Source organism: Gorilla gorilla, chromosome 6 (genome assembly GCF_029281585.2).
Source record: "Gorilla gorilla gorilla isolate KB3781 chromosome 6, NHGRI_mGorGor1-v2.1_pri, whole genome shotgun sequence".
In the NCBI taxonomy this organism is placed as follows: domain Eukaryota; kingdom Metazoa; phylum Chordata; class Mammalia; order Primates; family Hominidae; genus Gorilla; species Gorilla gorilla.
Window position 1 is genome coordinate 51,075,894 of NC_073230.2, and position 22,175 is coordinate 51,098,068.

The 22,175-nt window shown below is 38.6% G+C and overlaps 1 protein-coding gene across 2 annotated transcripts in view; it reads right to left on the reverse strand.

Moving 5' to 3' along the window:
* Positions 1–535: 535 nt before the first annotated feature.
* Positions 536–22,175, reverse strand: part of CDK13 (cyclin dependent kinase 13) — a 146,761-nt gene continuing 125,121 nt past the window's right edge. The window contains exons 10-14 of one of the 2 annotated variants that reach the window (XM_031013001.3): positions 19,503–19,619; positions 18,772–18,903; positions 9,316–9,521; positions 4,433–4,705; positions 536–3,540 (exon numbers count right to left, since the gene is read on the reverse strand). In XM_031013001.3, the coding sequence (XP_030868861.1) occupies positions 2,690–3,540; positions 4,433–4,705; positions 9,316–9,521; positions 18,772–18,903; positions 19,503–19,619 (1,579 nt within the window). In that variant the 3' untranslated portion in view covers positions 536–2,689. Of the gene's footprint in view, positions 3,541–4,432; positions 4,886–9,315; positions 9,522–18,771; positions 18,904–19,502; positions 19,620–22,175 lie in introns of both variants that reach the window. The other variant, XM_031012999.3, reaches the window with a different exon arrangement.

Genomic DNA, 22,175 nt, shown 5'->3' on the forward strand with positions numbered 1-22,175 from the left:
TCTTCTTTTGGCAGGTCAAATCTTTTATATTTTTGTCTTCTTAACTTGCAGTCTGACTTACCTGCTTTTTTCCAAAAAATTTAAGCAATATTTTGTGTTCTTTAGATTTCACTCAAATTTTCAGCAATGACTGCTGTTATAACCTACAGAACTAGTGATTTCCCAACTTTGTTCTATTAATCCAAATTCACTGAATTAAAATATTAAATGCTATGGAGGAAAGCATTAAAATTTTTTACTATCATATTTCATCAATTATAAGACAAATATTTTCATATAATATGTGTGAATCTGGGATGCAGCTTACAATTGATGACGTCTTAGCATTGTATTGTGGCTTAATTGGCAACATTTTTTCTTCTAAGTGACATATAAAAGACTAGTATGTCTCACGGTAATGCTAAGGATAATATTAGAATTTCTGTTCTAGTTCAAATTTTCAATTTTAAAGCAACAATTTCCCTGTCCTCCCAGCCACTCTCCCAACATAAATATGTAACTGAAATGTTTGATTAGAAAAACTATCCAAACACAGTTCAATTTTATATAAAATATTTAATTTTTAAAACACAGGCTATTCATGTCACATAAATATCTTCAACTGTAGGTTAGCTGCTTATGGTCAGCAGAATTATCAAGTGTGACTATTAAGAATAACTTAGATGCTGTCACTTATAGGAAAGTCTAAAGCTCTAAGACTCACCATATTAAAATTTCAGATACTTGAATACTGTTGCTATTTTGCTAATTTCAAAATATTTCTTCATTTCCTGCAATGTAGTTTATAAGTTGTTAGTAATCAATATTCAAATAAAAGCAAAATATTTTTTTCTTCCATTCATTTCTTTCTCCCAACAAAAAGAGTCCATCAAAAAATAAAATGGTCAACTGATATCAACTTATTTTATAGTAGTAAAATGGTAAATTATCCTCTTTAAAATAATTTTACTCTTATCAAACTACAGGGCTTCCCACATACTGTTTTGAAATGAAGGTTCATAAGTTAGAGGGCACAGGGTTAACTGGCTTTAGAACTGGAGCAATATACATTCTGTAACAGTTGTTCCAATTTAAGATTCCAATAAAAAAAAAATAAGTTACCAGAATAGCTGATGAACAAAATGATTAATTGGCACAACTCTAACTTCCAGTCAATTTTTCCATTTAGTGATAATGGAAACACTGGTTATTTACCTTTGGTTCGTTTCTAAAATTATTATAATTGTGTGTGTATGTGTGAGAGTGTGCACACAGTGAGACGTGACACCATTACAGTTTAAATAAGGACTACTCCATTCTTTGATGCTCTTCATTAAAAAAAATGTTAAAATGAACTAAAGTTGTTGCTCTAAGTCTGGCAGAAGTCATAATCAACTTTACAGAAGGTGACAGGAAGGAAGATAAAAGTTCTCTCACTGCCTTTTCTTTTTGCTTCAATAAATTCAATCTAGGCAATGTTTCTAGTTAACAAGTGAATAGAATTGACTTTCTTAAAAGGGCAATTGCATAACTTAAAATACGGTATTTGTCACCCCTCCCCCATAACTTTAACACATTTATGCAAGTTCTGTTATTAACTCTTGCTTCTATACCATGGCCCTCCAATTATCCATGGCAAATGGAAACAGGGATAATATGGCAGCCTGAAAGAAAATGGTACTCTAAAATTCTCCTGGAGCTATTCCTTTCAACCATTTAAATGACAAAACTTTTTAGAACTTCTCAAACAATATGTACTGATTGCAGTTCTACTCCCTTTCTTTGCTCTCACTCCCCTATCAAGAGAAGGTGGTAGTGAAAGGCAACACAGCCCAAAGACAGGCAGAAAAGGAGAAAGTGTGACAAGCAGAGGGAATGGACCTAACAGGAACTGAACAGGCAGCCCCTGAAACTTCAGAGTTTCTTGCCTTTTTAATGCATTGATTCCCTTTAAAAGACAAATGGGGGTAAAAGTTAACTATTTTTTTCAGACCTTAAGCTTACCTGTTAAGGCACTTACTTTCCCTCCCCACCCCACCCATAGTTTTCATATAAAACCCACTATTTCATTTAAATGCATTTTGCTAGGCTATGATAATCTGCAAAACAAAACAAAAATAACGTTGACCATTTTTTTTTTATAAAACTGTTGCATCAAGAGAAAGGTTGTGTTTTATTTTCTGAAATGAGCACAAAGTACACCTTTCACAATAACACTGAAAGCAGGTGCAAAGACTGACAGTGACCTTTGACTAAAGGTAGCTTTGTAAAAAGAAAAATACCAAATAAATCAGTGCCCTTTCTGATTGTTGTAAAACTGGAGGTGGGGAGGGGCTGTTTGTTACATAAAAGTTGGTCCAAACTTACAAAAAAAGCACAAATGTGCATAGTTCAGAAGATCTGCAAGAGGGCCATAAAAGGCTTATGTCCCTAAAATTAGCATCCACTTAAAACTGCAAGAATACAAAATAAAATTGTTAACTAGAATTTGTGAAGATGTACAATCGATAGATCTAGTTTTTAGAACAGCATGAATTTAAGCAAAGGTTTTTTTTGTCTTTTTTAAACTATTGTATGCAAGACCCTTCTCCACATAAAAATAAAGCTGTTGTTGAATTATTATTATTCAAGTCTCTTGGATTGCTGCCTTAAATTGCAGCTAGAAAAGTCTTTCCAGATAAAAATGATGTGCCTGAGGAAAAACAGATACTCAGTATGGTAACCCTCTGCCTCTGCCTCTGCCAGTTGATGTGCTAATATGTCCCCTGTATCCTTGTGAATATCCAGGTCCTTGGGCAGGAGAAGTCCAGGTCTGTCCATGCATGAGGCTGGGGCCACTCGGATTTTCCTGTAAGTTACCACCATAGTTATAGTTGTGCATCTTTGCTGGCAAAGGATGAGTACTCTCTGGCCCCGTGGAAGGGTCACTGCTGTTTGCCAGGACTGCAATAGGACCATGGCTATATTCAAATCTATGGTCCTTGTCTCCACTAAACAACATGGGACCAGCATTGAGGTAAATGTCTCCATATCCAGCTACTGAACTGGGAAATGACTCAGAAAAGGCAGAAGGCTGAGGTGGACCACCAGAATGAGATGAAGCAGTACTGTAGTTATCCAAAGACTGAATATCTGAATTTCCAATGAAACTACGTCGTTCTAGTGGTGGAGCAGAACTGCTTCCTAGACCATCATTGCTAACATAAGGAGCAGAAGAGAAAGAAGAGGATCCAAAGTTGTCCTTGTAGTCTGAAGTGGACACGTAAGTGTCTCCTGCTTGATAATCAATCCCACCTTCTCTTTTGGGGTCATCCTGGGGCTGATGCTGAGCAAGCAGCTGTAACAGGGCTGCCTTCACTCCGGCATGAGGGTCAGTTAATGAAGAACTGGTGGTGGGTACATGCTGGTTTTCTGTCCGATAATCTAGATCTTCCTCAGTGACTGGTGGTGGTTCAGGAGGCTCGGGAGGTCGTTGGTCAGGAGGCAGAATTCGAGGCCGGTCTGGTTCTGGCGTTAGCTCCAAGATCCTCATATCTTGATGCTGGATGAGGTCATCTTGTCCTAAGTGAAACAGAGCAAAAACAAGGTCAAAAGTTACCATGGAAAACTAAATATTCAAAATACTCAGTGTTTCCTGTAGGTAGTTCTAAAGATGATTAGAAGTTCCATCTCTGGCAAAATGTTAAATGAAAAAAGCAAAAAGTTTACAAGTACTATGGTAACTGGTAAATTTTACTGTATATGGCTTCTCTTTAAAAAAAAAAAAAATTTTTTTTTTTTTTTTTGTGACACGGTCTCACTCTGTCACCCAGACTGGAGTGCAGTGGAGTGATCACAGCTCACTGCAGCCTTGACCTCCTGGGCTCAAGTGATCCACCCACCTCAGCCTTCCAAGTAGCTGGAATCACAGGCATGTGCTACCATGCCCAGTTAATTAAAAAAAATTGTTTTAAAGACAGGGTCTCACTATGTTGCACAGATAGGTACTGAATTCCTGGGTTCAGGCAATCTTCCCACTTCAGCTTCTCAAAGTGCTGGGATTACAGGTGTGAGACACTGCACCCAGCCGTAATTGGCTTTTTAAAGCCAATTACGGCTAGGTGCAGAATTCACATATACTTCATTGCTTGAGGAACAAAAGCTACTGTGTACATAAATTATGCCTTAGTCAAGCATCCTTTCGTATTTGGAGTTAAATATTATTTCTTAACCATAGGTTTACCTTAGAAATATCTTTATCATTCATAATGAGTTCTATCTCACATGGATAATTTGTTAAAGAATCCATTCCTGGAAGTAAACAGACTGAAAAACCAACCTATTGCCAGTTACCTGAGATTCTTCAGGACATCTTTTGGCAATGTCACTGAACTATACACATTATATATAGTCAGCAACACTGAGTAGACAATGTAATGCAGCTATGTTAGTGGTCTGGTATCTGCACACTTACCCGACACCGGAGTGCTAGGTTCTGGAGGTGGCCTGAGTTGTAATGACGCTTCATGTCCCGATCCATTTTCCCTCTCTTCTAGTAGCACATCTTTCTGCTTTGACTGCTGAGCCTTTATTAACTGAGTCAACAGAACTGCAAATGCACTCTGCACAGCCGCCTGGGCAGCATCAGTCTCCACTTTAGGCTGGATGGTCTGAGAAGAAGGCTGAATTCCTCCCAACGGTTTCGAAGACTCCTGTTGTGGTGTTGATGGATCTGTCTGTTTTTCACCTGTTGCCAAAATTCCAGCAGGAAGGTTTATTTTATTTAGCTGCTGTTGAGTCTCAGAGTTTACCTTAATGTTCAACACTTGGACAAAATCAGCCATATTAACACTTGTTTTAGATTGTAGTAGGTTTAGTAGAATTGCCAATTCACTGTGGTTTAAGTGCTGTCCAGGGCCTGTTTTTACTAAAGACAAAATTATATTAATTAGAACTGTCATAATTCACAGCTCCTCCCACTCCCACACCAAAATGGCTCTGTATTACCATATGAAAATATATATTTGAGGGAGAGTATTTAAGAAATACTGTAAAAAGAGAACCTCAAGTCTAGTTAAATATCATGTACATTTAAAATGTACCTGTACATAAAAAGAACTGCAGTCAATTTTGAATAAATCTTTAGGGGTAAATACTTCAAAAGGAAAATCAAGACCACTACTAAAACCTCATGTTATGGATTTAACCAGGAAACAGCACATTGTGAATGGGAAATGAATAATGATAATGATGACAGCTAAGGGAGTGTCACATACCTTCTAAGCATTTAATATCCTTTATTCCTTACAACAACCTTAGAAGGCAGACTCTATTATTAGCCTCCTTTTACTGAGAAGAAGAAACTGACACCGAAAGAGACCAAGCAACTTGCCCAAGGTCAAATATTCTATAAGTGGCAGAGGTGAGATCTGAATCTGATATTCTGATTCCACAATCTGAGCTCTTAACTACACCGTACTTTCTCTAAAATAAAGTTTACTATGCAAAATCTAAGGTTATCTTTGCACTATATTGAAATCATGACATTTTTCAGATTCTGATAAAATGCCTGTGTTTTTCTTCAAATTACCTTTTTTTTTTTGTAACTTTGGGTAAGTTAGGAATGCCTACAGAAATATGCTTATTATTAATATATGCATATGATAGTATTAACTCATCACCAGTAATAAGGATTCAGTTGTTTTTCCAACTTTCAGTTTAGACTTGGGATAATTTACACAGGTCCTCCCTCACACAAGCTTATCTGAATCACATATAATGACAAGGCTCAAATGCATATAATACCATATATGGTAACTATAAGACTGCAATGATAAGCAATTCCCATAATCACAGATGACAGACTGATAGAAGAGGAACTCTAAGATGATGAAAAACTGGTGTTTAATGCTTTTATATTCTCTTTATATATTTTGAGATACTTCTGCAAGTTCTTCTTATGATCCGTGAGCATGCTTGTTTGCTACACATCAAAAGTCATTTTTCCTTATTTTCATTTCCCTATTACCACAGGTAGTCTCTCCATGTGAATTCAGGGATGTGGTCTTTAATTGAGGTGCCTCTTTTGCTGAAGGGGCGTTTTCTTATTTCAGCATACTTACTGATGACGGAGAAGAAAATGACTCAGAGGATTCATCCTTTTTTCAAAAAACCAGAATTCTCCTTTTTTTTTTTTTTGAGACAGAGTCTTGCTCTGTTCCCCAGGCTGGAGTGCAGTGGCATGATATGTAATCTCTGCCTCCCATGTTCAAGCAATTTTCCTGCCCCAGCCCCCACTAGGAGCTGGGATTACAGGCGCGCGCCACCATGCCTGGCTAATTGTTTTATTTATTTTTTTTGAGACGGAGTCTCGCCCTGTGGCCCAGGCTGGAATGCAGTGGCACGATCTCGGCTCACTGCAAGCTCCGCCTTCTGGGTTCATGCCATTCTCTTGCCTCAGCCTCCCGAGTAGCTGGGACTACAGGCGCCTGCCACCACCACGCCTGGCTAATTTTTTGTATTTTTAGTAGAGATGGGATTTCACCGTGTTAGCCAGGATGGTCTTGATCTCCTGACCTCATGATCCACCCGCCTCAGCCTCCCAAAGTGCTGGGATTACAGGCGTGAGCCACCATGCCCGGCCAGTTGTTTTATTTTTAGTAGAGACAGGGTTTTGCCATGTTGGCCAGGCTGGTCTCGAACTCCTGACCTCAGGTGATCCACCCACCTCGGCCTCCCAAAGTGCTGGGATTACAGGCATGAGCCACCATGCCCAGCCTGGAATTCTCACTTCTTAATCATAATACTGATTTTTCTCTTTTCTCTTTTGATTTTTTAAGACAGGGTCTCACTTTATCATCCAGGCCACAGTGCCAGTGGCACAATCTCAGCTCACTGCAGTCTTGACCTCCTAGGCTCAAGCAATCTTTCCTGCTTCAGCCCCGCAAGTAACTGGGAATATAGGCCAGGCTAATTTTTGTATTCTTTGTAGAGACGGGGTTTTGCCATGTTACCTAGGCTGGTCTCGAAATCCCGAACATAAGCAACCAGCCCGCCCCGGCCTCCCAGAGTGCTAGGATTACGGGCATGAGCCACCACACCCAGCTATTTATAGATAACTCAAGGTCAGGAGTTCGAGACCAGCCTGGCCATCATGGCAAAACCTCATCTCTATTAAAAATACAAAAATTAGCCGAGCGTGATGGCACATGCCTGTAATCCCAGTTACTCTGGAGTCTGAGGCAGGAGAATCACTTGAACCTGGGAGGCGGAGATTGCAGTGAGCTGAGATCGTGTCACTGTACTCCAGCCTGGGTGACAGAGACTGTCTCAAAAAAAAAATTAAAGTTAAAAAAGGAAAATAAAAAATAAAACTCTCCACCATTAAAACAGGGTTGTAAAGTAAGTCAGAGCAAATTAACAACAAAATGAGCCCAGAAAGGGCAAATCATTTTTTACCAGCTAAAATGAGTAAACTACTACGTTTGGTAGAGTTTAAGACATCAGTTCCATGAAGAGGACCAGAAATAAAGACCTGAGAGTCTTGCCAAATATGACAACTGTTGCCTGGGAAAACCGATCACCATCCAAAATTTCTGTTATTGCCATTTCACATCCTTTTGTTAGCAGGACAAATATTTTAATGTATAAGGGGAACTCACTATTTCAAGAAAGAATACTTTTGAACAACAAATAACAATTGCTTTTGGTATTCATTGAATGAGTACTTTAAGTATGCAGTTGAACCAAGGTCAAGTAGAAGCTTGTAGACTACATCGGCAAGCATTAATGGTTATCTTCCTAAAGCTTTCTCAGTTAATCTATATTTATCTTCAACCAGCAAAAGTTCAGTCTGATCCACACATCTGTTTTAATCAACTAACTCATCAATCAACATATACTCATCTCTTAAGAAGTGCTAGTCTATTTTTTCATGTTTAATAAGCCACCACCTACACACACACACACACACTCGCTCTCTCTATTTTATATCAGTCTCTGTTTTCATAAAACTTAAACTAAAGATGGTGTTAAATTAAAGATGGGTGTTTCTGGATGCTTTAGGCAAAATGAGGGAGTGGAGGTCCTTTTAAAAAGTTGTTAAATGATTTTAACACTCTTGACAACATTAAAGAGGCAGACTTTGCATCAAAAAGCTTACTCTATGACAGACTGAGTCAGAGGAAGAAATTTAAGTTTCCCTAAAATAACTAGATATAAGATATCCTTTTTTTTTTTTTTTTTGAGACAGTCTCACTCTGTCACCCAGGCTGGAGTGCAGTGGCGCAATCTTGGCTCACTGCAACATCTGCCTCCTGGGTTCAAGCAATTATCGTGCCTGAGCCTCCTGAGTAGCTGGGATTACAGGTGTGTGCCACCATGCCCAGGTAATTTTTTTTTTTGTATTTTTAGTAGAGACAGAGTTTCAGGAAGTTGTCCGGGCTGGTCTCGAACTCATGGGCTCAAGTGGTCTGCCCGTCGTGGCCTCCCAAAGAGCTGGGATTACAGACGTGAGCCACCATGCCTGGCCTTCCCTTCTCATATTTTAAGTTATTTTGGGCACAAATATCGGATTCACTCACACACACACACACACACACATATATTTTGAGATGGAATCTCGCTCCTGTCGCACAGGCTGGAGTGCAGTGACACAATCTCCGCTCACTGCAACCTCCACCTCCCCGGTTCAAGCGATTCTTCTTCCTCAGCATCCGAGTAGCTGGGATTACAGGTGTGTGCCACCACGCCCGGCTAATTTTTGTATTTTTAGTAGAGACGGGGTTTCGTGATGTTGGCCAGGCTGGTCTCAAACTCCTGATCTCAGGTGATCCATCCGCCTCAGTCTCCCAAAGTGCTAGGATTACAGGCGTGAGCCAGCATGCCTGGCCCCAATCTTTAAGATTCTTTAATATAACCAGAGAAATTATAACATTAGGAGTGACATGAGGACGCTATAAATGGTATGAAAGAGCTCTCATTATGATTTTTGGCTGTCTTCTTACACCTTTTTTCCTACTGCTTAAGCATCTATAGACATTGAATGCTGAGCCTCACTGAGAGTAGTGTCAGTAAAAGACCTACTGACTCCTGCACTAAGAGTAAAAAGGAAATACAGAAATCCGAGGACTTGCCAGTCAGGTAATTTGATGCTTCTTTATAAGTTACCTTAAGATTACTTAAAATTGTGGTGCCAATAGCAATGAAACTTCTGTACTGGCACAAAGAAATGTCTAGTTCAGTGAATAAATGTTAATTTTCATTGTTAGCCACAAGATGCTTTAACATTAGAGCAATATGATCAGAATTAACTGCAAAACAATGTGAAGAAAACCAACCCATGGAAGCATTACTGACCAGGTGCCACATTTGAGCTGCCCTGAGATTTCAGCTGTGAAGATGGCAGCACACCCTGGGGTGTGTTGGTTCTGCTGTCATCCAAGCCCAGAGACAAGTCCTTCCTGGGGGCTTTAACTGTGGAAACATCATCAGTCATGCCCATCTGCTTCTGTCTTCTTCGCTTTTTACTCCATAACTCATGACAATCTTGCCATAAAGGGAGACTGAAAAAAAAAAAAAGGAATTAAATTGTAAATGGCATTTCTTAACAAAAAATGCTACAGTTACTATATAGCACCAAAGTTATGCCCCCACCCCAAATAGTTCTTGAAGACTTCATAGAATGGCTCTGTAAAACTCTTCCAATAAAAATCATCCTTATTGTCCCACTTCCTTCAGGGCTTGCTTTGCCTTTACAGATAATCTATTTTTCTTTGGCTTTTGAATAATCAATAAATAATCATTTATCAAAATTATGAATGAAGAATATATATTCATAAAAATAGGCTACTATGCTGGGCATGCCTGTAATCCCAGCACTTTGGGAGGCCGACACAGGTGGATCATCTGAGGTCAGGAGTTTGAGATCAGCCTGGCCAACACGGCAAAACCCCGTCTCTACTAAAAATACAAAAATTAGCCAGGCGTGGTGGCGGGCACCTGTAATCCCAGCTACTCAGGAGGCTGAGGCAGGAGAATGGCGTGAACCCGGGAGGTGGAGGTTGCGGTGAGCCGAGATTGCGCCACTGCACTCCAGCCTGGGTGACACAGCGAGACTCCGTCTCAAAAAAAAAGAAAAACACCACTATTGCTGTTGGTGCAACCTTTCAAAGTCAGTTCTTATGATAGTACATCATACACTGAATAAGACATGAAAAAGAAGGCAGAAAAATATGCCATTTCCAGCCAGGCACAGTGGCTCACACCTATAATTCCAGTGCTTAGGGAGGCCAAGACGGGAGGATTGCTTGAGCCCAGGAGTTCAAGACCAGCCTGGGCAACATGGCAAAACCCTGTCTTTGCCAAAAATACAAAAATTAGTTGGGCATGGTGTTGTGCACCTGCAGTCCCAGCTACCTAGGAGGCTGAAGTGGGAGAATAGCTTGAGCCCAGGTGGTGGTGGTTGCAGTGAGCTGAGATCATGTAACTGCACTCCAGCCTAGGCGACAGAACCAGGCCCTGTCACACAAAAAAGAAAAACATGCCATTTGCAGAAACCAGATATGAGATAAAAAAGTAGTAAAGGGCCAGGCGCAGTGGCTCATGCCTGTAATCCCGGCACTTTGGGAGGCTATGGTGGGTGGATCACTTGAGCTCAAGAGTTCACCAGCATGGGCAACATGGTGAAACCCTGTCTCTACAAAAAAATTAGCCAGTCGTGGTGGCACATGTCTGTAGTCCCAGCTACTTGGGAAGCTGAGGTGGGAGGATGGCTTCAGCCCAGGAGGCAGAGGCTGCAGAGAGCCAAGATCATGCCACTGCACTCTGGCCTGGGTGACAGAGCCAGACCCTATCTCGAAAAAAAAAAAAAAAAAAAGAGTAAGGCTAGAACATAACATTTGTGAAGAACTTTACAGTAAAAGCTTACTTTTTACTAACTTGCTTGTCTATCCAAATGCTCTAGAATTAAACTGATGCTACAGACGAGTTTTCAAAATAGGTAATCCTGGCATAGAGTGGCTCATCATTTATCAACAGAGTTGCGAATAACAACTATCAAAACTGCCCACAATTCCTAGTCAATTCTATCTTAAAGTAACTTCATACAACTGATAACACTAGAGAATAACTTTTGCTTAAAGATACAAATATTTGGTTTATAAATGCTTTCTTCTTACCCTAATTAAGTATTTAATGGAACGTTACTGTTGTATCTATTTTAAAGATGAGAAACTTGAGGCTTAGAAAGGTGAATAAACTTGCCCAGAATATCTACAAACTCCCTTAAGCAACCCCACCTGGTAATATATACCTATAATCCTCAACCTGGATCTGTTTACCTCTAGGAGGTACCTGAAGACTCTCCAAGAGGGTACACCTGGAATTTTTTTAAAGGAATTTCCATATCCATATGTCTGCTTTCCTAAGACTGAGCTTTGAGGATGGCCTGCTTGTTTAAGCAAGTTCTTTTACATCTCCTCTTTCACAATTACTCATGTTATAAAATAAAGGCAGATGCAATAATATGGTTGAATCTTAGCAATATTAGTTTAAAAAGTCATTCCCAAAATATTACAAACAGCATGACACGCTTTTATAAAATTAACAACTAAAATTTTAAAATATAACCTTTTATGAGTACATATAGATGGCAACAAAAAGTATATACAAAAGAAAACAGGGATGATGGTTACCTCAGGTGGAGGAAGGCAAGGGGATAGGTTGGTGGGGGTAGGGGTAATATGATTAAAGTATGTTATTTTCAGCATTCTAGCTTTTGTCTGGTAGGTTCATGGCTGCTTATTAACATTATTAAAAATAACTAAAGTAACTAAAATAAATAAAAGAGAGCCATGCATGGACCAATGATGAGTGACACAAGGATTATGATTAAACCAAGTCTATGCACCTGAGGTCCAAAAACAAAACAAAGGCATACCTCTCAGCCATCTTACTATGATGCATTGCCTCAGCGTGTAAAAACCTCCTGGAGCAACAAACAAAGGGACAATTTGAAATATCGATATTGGGAAGCTTTCAGGCATCATAAACCCGCCAAAGAATTTCCTTTCTAAGTGTGTGTATGATATGATGTGGGTCTCAGTCTCTGTTGGGATACCTTAAATTCAGATATACTGTAGTACTGCAGAGTGGGGTAACTGGAGTGATTCCACCTTTCTATCCTGAAGCTCAGGGAATGCATTGCTCTTGAAGGACAGCCCCATGAGAGCAAAGCAAAGTAATCCATTAAAAAGGGCTTTTGTTCCCTCCCACAATTTAAAAGTAAGAGATTATTTTCTTTCCTTTTTTTTTTTTTGAGATGGAATCTTGCTCTCGTGCTCTGTCACCCAGGCTGGAGTGCAGTGGTGCTATCCCGGCTCACTCCAACCTCCGCCTCCCAGGTTCAAGCAATTCTCCTGCCTCAGCCTCCCCAGTAGCTGGAATTACAGGCACACGCCACCATGCCTGGCTAATTTTTGTATTTTTAGTAGAGACGGGGTTTTCCCATGTTGACCAGGCTGGTCTTGAACTCCTGACCTCAGGTGATCTGCCAGTCTTGGCCTCCCAAAGTGCTGGGATTACAGGCATGAGCTACCGTACCTGGCCCCCTTAAAAGTAAGAGATTCTTTATGGATGATCTTAATACTCATCTCTAGGAAAGATAAATTTTACCCAAGAAATAGCTAAAATAGTACAGGTTACTGATGCTGTTACTTTCAGATGGATCAGGAATGTCTTCCAGATAACCAAACTTTTATTTGCTTTCTTAAAGGTTCAAATGCCAGCTCAGTCACTTACTTGATGTGTCTTAGGCAAATAACTGGACCTCTGTGCCTCATTTTCCTTGTCTTTAAAAATGGGATTAACAATACTATCTACCTCATGGGGTAGTACTGTATGTTAACATGTGCAAGCTCTTCAGCAGTGCCTCTTACAAAGTAGGCAATGTATTAATTCATGTTTGACATCACTGATCATTTAATTCATAGTTTACAACTATTTCCATCAAATCATTATTGTGAAATATTCATTCTAATGGCAATTGATATTTTGTCTTATAAATGGCTTAATGCTTTTTACTTGCTGTTAAAGAAAGCTTACAGGCTGGCTGCTAGTCTAATTCACTTTCTAGCTATATATACTTTACGTTTGACAGGGCGTCTAATACAATTAATGGAGTTATTTCTAACTTTTTTGTTTGTTTTTGAGACAGAGTTTCACTCTTGTCACCCAGGGTGGAGTGCAATGGTGTGATCTCAGCTCATTGCAACCTCTGCCTCCTGGGTTCAAGCAATTCTTGTACCTCAGCCTCTCAAGTAGTTGGGATTACAGACATGTGTCACCATACCCTGCTAATTTTGTATTTTTAGTAGAGATGGGGTTTCACCATGTTGGCCAGGATGGTATCGATCTCTTGACCTCGTGATCTGCCCACCTCGGCCTCCCAAACTGCTGTGATTACAGGTGTGAGCCACTGCGCCCGGCCTAATTTTTGTATTTTTACTAGAGACGGGGTTTCACCATGTTGGCCAGGCTGGTCTTGAACTCCCGGCCTCAAGTGATAGGTCCGCTTCGGCCTCCCAAAGTGCTGGAATTATAAGCATGAGCCACTGCCACCGTGCCCAGCCTATTTCCGATTTTTAAATACCCCATTCTCTCATTTGATTATTCCTAAAAAATTCATCAAAAGAGTTTGATACACCTTCCAACTTTCTAAAGGAATACCATGTATTTCTTCATAGTCCTTACCTCATAAGTAATGCATAATTTTAACTATTCATTATATCATATTGCAAAATAGTGAGAGATATTATATTGTTTATAAAATGTTTTTATTTAAATATTGGATCAATCTGATAATCTTTACTTGATTGCTTTAGTAATGTATCTAACAAGATTCATTCCATAATTTGTTACAGATAGCTTACAGAATGTTCCTTGAATGTGTTTTTAACATGTTTGTTTTTAATGAAAAAATGCAGTCAGGTGTGTTCTGATAAAATTAAGTCTGATTTAGGTGATGTGCTTTACAATAAGGACACAGTTTATGATTAGAATATAAGGTAGGCATTTCCCATAAATTCAGTGGGATAAACCTATAGTTCCAAGTTTTGGCAAAATACTTAAAAAACATAATTAAGAAACAATTTTAAAAATGGACTGGCAAAGTAGCACTGATATTACATGCTGATTTCCTAATCTTTTCTAGGTATACTGGATTAAATGTGCTGTGAAAAGAAACAGTAACAAGTACTAGAAAATGTCATTTCATAAGCATTGGTAAGACAACTGAAAAGGCAAATAATTACTAGATAAGAAATCCTTCTTTAGATCATGTGATCTCTAATTCTTCATCTTTTTTTTTTTTTTTTGTAAAGACAGGGTCTCCTTATGTTACCCAGATAGGTCTCAAACTCCTGGCCTCAAGCAATCCTCCTGCGTTGGTTCCCAAAGTGCTGGGACTACAGGCATGAGTCACCATGCCCAGCCTCCAATTCTTTACTATCCAAAAAACTGAAGGAGAAAGAATCTTAACACCTACAAGGTCATTAGAATCTTTTTTTTTTTTTTTTTTTTTTGGAGACAGAGTCTCACTCTGTTGCCCAAGCTGGAGCGCAGTGGCGCGATCTCGGCTCACTGCAGCCTCCGTTTCCCAAGCTCAAGCAATTCTCGTGCCTCAGCCTCTGGAGTAGCTGGGATTACAGGCGTGTGCCACCACGCCTGGCTAATTTTTTAGTATTTTTAGTAGAGATAGGATTTTACCATGTTGCCCAGATTGGTCTCAAACTCATGGGCTGAAGGGATCCACCTGCCCTGGCCTCTCAAAGTGCTGGGATTACAGGCATGAGCCACTGCACCCGGCCTAAAATAATTTTTTTTTTTGAGGCAGAGTCTTGCTCTGTCACCCAGGCTGGAGTGCAGTGGCAAGATCTTGGCTCACTGCAATCTCCACCTCCCAGGCTCAAGTGACTCTCCTGCCTCAGCCTTCTGAGTAGCTGGGATTACAGGCACACGCCACCATGCCCAGCTAATTTTTGTACTTTTAGTAGAGCTAGGGTTTCGCCATGTCGGCCAGGTTGATCTCAAACTGCTGGCATCAAGTGATCCTCCTGCAGTGCTGAGATTACAGGCATGAGCCATTGTGCCCGTCCTTTAAGTCTTTTTTTTTTTTTTTTGGAGATGGAGTCTCACTCTGCCGCCCAGACTGGAGTGCAGTGGCGCCATCTTGGCTCACTACAACCTCCGCCTCCCAGGTTCAAGCAGTTCTCTGCCTCAGCCTCCCGAGTAGCTGGGATTACAGGCACCTGCCACCACACCCGGCTAATTTTTGTATTTTTAGTACAGACAGGATTTCACCATCCTGGCCAGGCTGGTCTTGAACTCCTGGCCTTGTGATCCATCCGCCTTGGCCTCCCAAAGTGCTGGGATTACAGGCGTGAGCCACTGCGCCCAGCCTAAAATCATTTTTGATGAAAGACTTTTCACACATAACGTCGAAGGAGTTCCAAGAACTCAGTGATATAACTATGACAAAACTCCTTACATTCTCAAATGCTAATTTACAAGCATACTTATAAAACTAAAAAATAAAATTGGAATTCATATGGAAATATGTCTCATTCTAGAATAAGCAATATTAATCAACAGATATGCAAACTACTTGGGAAAAAAATCTCAGCCCTCTCTTTCATTAGGTTGTACTTCCAAAAAAATTTACTAATTTTTTCTTTATTTAAAATGGAAATATTTGGGCTGGGCACGGTGGCTCACGCCTGTAATCCCAGCACTTTGGGAGGCCAAGGCAGGCGGATCACCTGAGGTCCGGAGTTCGAGACCAGCCTGACCAACATGGAGAAACCCTGTCTCTACTAAAAATACAAAATTAGCCAGGCGTGGTAGCGCATGCCTGTAATCCCAGGTACTCGGGAGGCTGAGGCAACAAGAGTAAAACTCCATCAATCAATCAATCAATAAATAAGGAAATATTCATTACTGATATTTACAATGACAATTTAATCAAGAAAAGAGCTTTTAGTCACAGGAAATGTGAAATTTAATTTCCATTTATATACATATATTTGTTTTTTAAACTATGTGATACAGTAATCAATAAAATACTTTCTAGCATAAATATTTTACATTAGAATAAAAGCCTACGGGAGTAACATAAGTTCAAGATGAAAATGGAACAACGTACAACTGCTCAACATTTTCTAAATGACTATTGGTGGTGGATATCAAAATGCTATGATAGTTGCTTTCCACTTGATATATTTACAAGAGTGATATAATTGCTCTACTTAAAAATGTCAGCATTTACTATGTTGACATTTTTAAGTACAGTGGTTACATCTCTTGGTCAAAGTTACCATTACCAATAATAATGGTACAAAGTAACATTATGTTCTCTTGAACATAATTATCACAGAGCAGGATCACCATCAACATTACATTCTTGCCCCCCAAACTCTTAATCTAATTCTGATAAAAAGAAAGCAATCAAATCCAAATTGTGAAATATTTTACCAAACAGCTAGCTTGGAATCTTAAAAAATGTTGAATGTCAAAAGATCTCTTCCCTAGAGAGTGATTAAAGATGAAAAGGACATAACAAATAAACAGAATGCTGAACTTTGAAAAATTCTTTATCTTAAAAAAAAAAGCCTATAAAATAAATTATTGGGTCAACTGGGGAAATCTGAATATGGATTGACCATTAAATATTCTCATGTTAAATTTCATATGCTTTATATGGTATGCATGTAGAATAAAGTCCTAGTTCTTACAGATATGATTACATATTTATAAGTGTCACCTCCACAACATGATATCCAACTAGTTCAGGAAAAAAGTAGACAGTGATAAAGCAAATGTGTCCAACTATTATTAACTGTTGAATCTAGGTAAAGGATATACATGAATACTCTTTGTACTATTCTTCCTATTTTTCTATAGAGTTGAAATTTTTCCAAATCAGAAGTTTAAAAAATGTTATTTGAAGGGGTACTGAGCCCAAGTTTTAAGATTACTGATACACACTAAGAAAAAAGCAAACATGAAACAATAATTCAACAGTGAAAAATTCAGGTCCCTCATGATGTCAGGTAATAGATCCTTTTTGGCTCTCAAATCATCCCATAAAGGCCAACCATGTACAGCTCAATAAAAGCTTACTGAAGCTGAATATGACAGCCTCATAGAAATATAATAAGCACTATCTAACTGATAAGTAGAAGAACCAGGATTTGAACTCCAGAGCCCATGTCTGTTCATTTAAAATATGCTATTTTTATTACATGGAAACATTTTATTATTATAGATAATAGGCTTGCTTTTAATGATGCTCATTATCATTTTAAAAATTATTAAGAAAAGGCTGGGCGTGGTGGCTCAAATCTGTAATCCTAGCAGTTTAGGAGGCCAAGGTGGGTGGATCACCTGAGGTCAGGAGTTCGAGACCAGCCTGGCCAACATGGTGAAATCCCATCTCTACTAAAAATACAAAAATTAGCCAGATGTGGTGGTGCATGCCTGTAATCCCAGCTACTCGGGAGGCTGAAGCAGGAGAATCACTTGAACCTGAGACGCAGAGGTTGCAGTGAGCTGAGATCGTGCCACTGCACCCCAGCCTGGGAGACAGAGTGAGACTTTGTCTCAAGACAAAAAAAAAAATAAAAATTACTAAGAAAATACCTACAAGGTTTCTAGATCCTGTCAAGGAATGCAAATGAACTGTTTTTCCTTCCCCCCACTCCCCAAATCAATCCTAGAGAAATAACAGGAGCCATTTGAAGTTACAAGTTCAAGAGAAGCCAGCTATTTTGACTCCCAAACTCTATATATTTCCCCCATCAGACAATAATTCCTTCTATACAGGCTTCTGATACTAACATTCTTTTCATTCAATGATAAGAAATTTATATTGTATACTATGCTATAAAGTATTTTCAGAACCTCTCTTACTTATTGGACTAATGTGAATTTGAGAGCTGGCTGTACCCTTTACTAGATTTGTATTCTTGGGCAAGTTTCTTAACCTCTCTGAGCCTGCTTCCTCCTCTGTGAAGTGGTGATGATAATACTAATACCTACCTTATAAGGTTATAAAGATTAATGTAATAAATGAAAAATGCTTAGCATGGCACTCAAAATTATAGCTATAGCAGTACCAGTAGTAGTGTTAAGTATTTAGTAGAAGTAGTATTAGAATAGCAACAGCAGTAATATTTTTTTTTTTTTTTGAGACGGAGTCTTGCTCTTGTCACCCAGGCTGGAGTGCAATGCCATGATCTTGGCTCACTGCAACCTCCGCCTCGCGGGTTCAAGCGATTCTCCTGCCTCAGCCTCCCAAGTAGCTGGGATTACAGGCGCCTGCCACCACATCTGGCTAATTTTTGTAATTTTAGTAGAGACGGGGTTTTGCCATGTTGGCCAGACTGGTCTCAAACTCCTGACCTCATGATCCGCCCACCTCGGCCTCCCAAAGTGCTGGGATTATAGGCGTGAGCCACCGTGCCCGGCAGCAGTAATATTTTCTTAGAGTTGAAATATATTATTAAATCTTGAAGTCAATCAAGCCTAAAATTAGCTAGAAGGCAGCTGTTTTTGCTAGCCCTATGGGTAAATATTAAGCAAGCATCTATATCCCAGATGTGCAAATTATGTGTATTACTGCTGTTTTATCTTTCCTTTATTATATTTCTTTTCTCATAACCAGACATGAAATATCATTATATATGTTATTAAAACTGTGTTTTAATATAATAAATATAATAATAATATATAATAATAATAGGATAAAAAGTCACTTACTCTGGTGGAGGCATTTTTGAGGGTTCCACATCTCGGAGGAACTCACACTGAAGAGCCTGTTCAGCAGTGCAGCGCTTACTAGGATCCAAGGCGAGCATGTAATCAAATAAGTCTAGCGCAGCTGCAGGAATACTAGCATGAGAGGATTACAAAAGTCAGATGTGTTCTTTAGACACAAGCTTATGTTTCTTTAGGAGCTTAAATTATTTTTAATTAAATCTTAAAACTAAAACTAAGATCATTTAAAAATAATTGTAAATACTTTTTTAATATGTGCATAATACTTTACTTCAATAAATCCGAATTTTCCTTTCAATAAATATTTCATTTTTACATAATTTTTGTAACCACTTTCTAAACAATAGTATATATTGTTACTTATTGGCAATTTGCTGTTATTATACAAATTAAGAACTGAACAGTATAGTTTTTTCTAAAGCAAAATGAAAACTTGAGCTCAAGTAACTTGAAAGCTGTTCCAGTAACATTTAAATGATCTTATTAAAGTTCTTTCATGTAAGCACCAAACCAAACACACAATCTCAAATCACTGATTCCATAATAATGGTAAAATGGTAATCTGCATGTAGCAAACAGAACTCAAAATTAAATGCCCTAGAAGAACTATAGGTTTACCTCAGATCACTAGAGAATAGACTAACATTTATAATTCACTAGAATTAAAAGTAAAACATTCATGCAATAAGGATGTTTACACATCCCCTTCTTACAAAACAAATTCTTCTCTTAACTTTCGACGATATTGCTTCTTTGGTTTCATGGTGTTGAAATATGGTAGTTTGATTACATCAGGCCACACTGCAGGACATGGACTCCCACATATTCGGCTAAGCAACACACAAAAGGAAGTACATCACTATCAACTACATAAAGAATACATACAACTGTTATACAAAACATCAACTCATTTTTAAATACACAAAAATTGAAGCCTTGGTCTATAAAAAGTTTTGTTATTTTATTCTTTCTTTTTTTTGAGACAGAGTCTCACTCTGTCACCCAGGCTGGAGTACAGTGGCACAATCTCAGCTCACTGCAATCTCTGCCTCCTGGGTTCAAGTGATTCTCCTGCCTCAGCCTCCTGAGTAGCTGGGATTATAGGCACGCGCCACCACGGCCGAGCTAGTTTTTGTATTTTTAGTAGAGACAGGATTTCCCCATGTTGGCCAGGCTGGTCTTGAACCCCTGTTCTCAAGTGATCCACCTGCCTAGGCCTCCCAAAGTGCTGGAATTACAGGCATGAGCCACCACGCCCGGCCCTCGTTAAATATTTTAGTCATCCGAATTTAATTATTTAAGAAATTAATTTATTTTCAGTGGATATTTTTAACAATCCAAGCATTCCAATTCTTAGAGGACTTTCATATTTGCAAAATGAAATCTTAAAACATGATGACACTCAAAATATGTGACTTACACCTTAAAACCAAAATAAAAAATTTATGCCCGTAAATTAAGGAACTAGAGTTGAATATATGTCCCTCTCTGGTTTTTTGGTACCTGTCACTCCTCCTTCCCATGAATATAAGGCAGTCTACAATAATAGCAGAAACAGATTTCTATATGACCTCCGGAAGGTAACTGTAGTGTAAAGACTACTGCTAACTGCCATCAATGGAAGGACCCTAAACATAACGCTCTTGAAACATTAAAGTTCTTCAATTTAAGTAGTGCTGCTGATCTTAAGTCATAAAGAAATTTTAACTGCTTTACTCTCGTTTATCTGTATCTTGAAAATCCTCATTATTTTAGCATTAACTAGTAAATCCTTGTTATGGTAATTTGTAGAAGAAATGCTATAAACAAATAGGCAACTCCAGCTGGTAAACATTTAAAAACTAACTGATTTAGTAATAGGCAGATGAAAATTTGCTTAAATCTACTTATTTTTAGTATACCAAATTTCAAGGATAAATGTTTATTATATATAAAATTGTCAGCTGGTCTGCATATGTAAAAAGAAAACGTTGATGTATCACTGATTAAAAGTAAAAATATTCCAAACATACGTAAATACAAATGCATGTATAAATGTATATGAACAAGTAATGGCTCAAGTTGCCAGACATTCTTTTAGCTGAGCTTTAGAATGATACCTCAGAAACACGTATTTACAGGAGACCTTTTATGTTTTTAAAGCCGTATGTCACTGAAATGTACTTTTTTGTCTCAATATATTTAGCATTTTTATAAACCCAAGCTTTAAAGATACTAAGAACTTATTCTTTATATAGTTCTACTCTCTTTTGTCTTAAAGTCCAATTTTCACAACCTCCTCAACCCTACTCCCTTGAAAAGAAAGCCCAACTCCTGTAGCATGGGCTCTCTAGATCTGGTCCCAATCTGCCTTCCTAGTCTCATTTCCCAATGCATCTCTCCCCACAGGCCACTCCTTCATATCTATGCTAATGCTCCTTCTCCCTAAATTCTATATAGCTGAATTATTTTCACTTCTCAAGATTCAGATCAAAAGTAATCTAATTAATAAAAGTCTTCTGTATTCTCCAATGCTACTCAGAATTACTCCTTGCATGCTACTGGTTTGACATTTGTTTCATCCTGCTCTGTATTTTAGTTGTTTACAGGTCTCTTTTCTATTTCTTGTTTTTGTATACTTTTCCAAGAAACCATGTAAACACAATTAATCAACCCCAGGCAGACTGTTGTGCACTATAATAGAAGTATAGAGCATACTGGAATCCAGGAAGGCAAAGATACTTTCAAGATGCAGAAATACAAGAAAACTTACTCAAGTTAGGGAAAGAGTGAAGAATTTTGGTTATAATTCCAAGGATAAGTAAACCATAGACAGGTGGGAAATGGAATAAGATAAATTATGTTACCAGAAGAGAGAACACAGGCAAAGGCACGGAAGTAGCAAAGTATAGACATTTGGGAGGAACACTACGTAAATCAGTGTAGGTGGAATACAGGGCTCAGGGAGGCTTAGCTGGAAGCATAACCTGGGTCTAGATAATACTGCGGTAGGTTTGTCTGTAGACAGGTTTTTGCTATGTTGCCCAGGCTGGTCTTGAACTCCTGGCTTCAAGTGATCCTCCCACCTCAATCTCCTAAAGTGTTGGGATTACAAGCATGGGCCGCTGCACCCAGTCCACAATACAGTTCTAAGGTACTTTGCCTATGTATAATGAAGACAGAATTTAAAAGCAAGTTTTAGATTTGACTCTTGTCTGACATCGGTCAAATTACATTGCTTAGGAATCTGCTCCTCTTTTGGAAACTTAAGATTAATTTTATTTTGAAGCTACGAAATTAAATGAGCTAGCATCTGGCCCATTAATAGTCTTATAATAAACAACAGTTTCATTACCCTAAAATTTTATTTCAATAAAAATTTCAATTATTTTATCATATGTGATGTT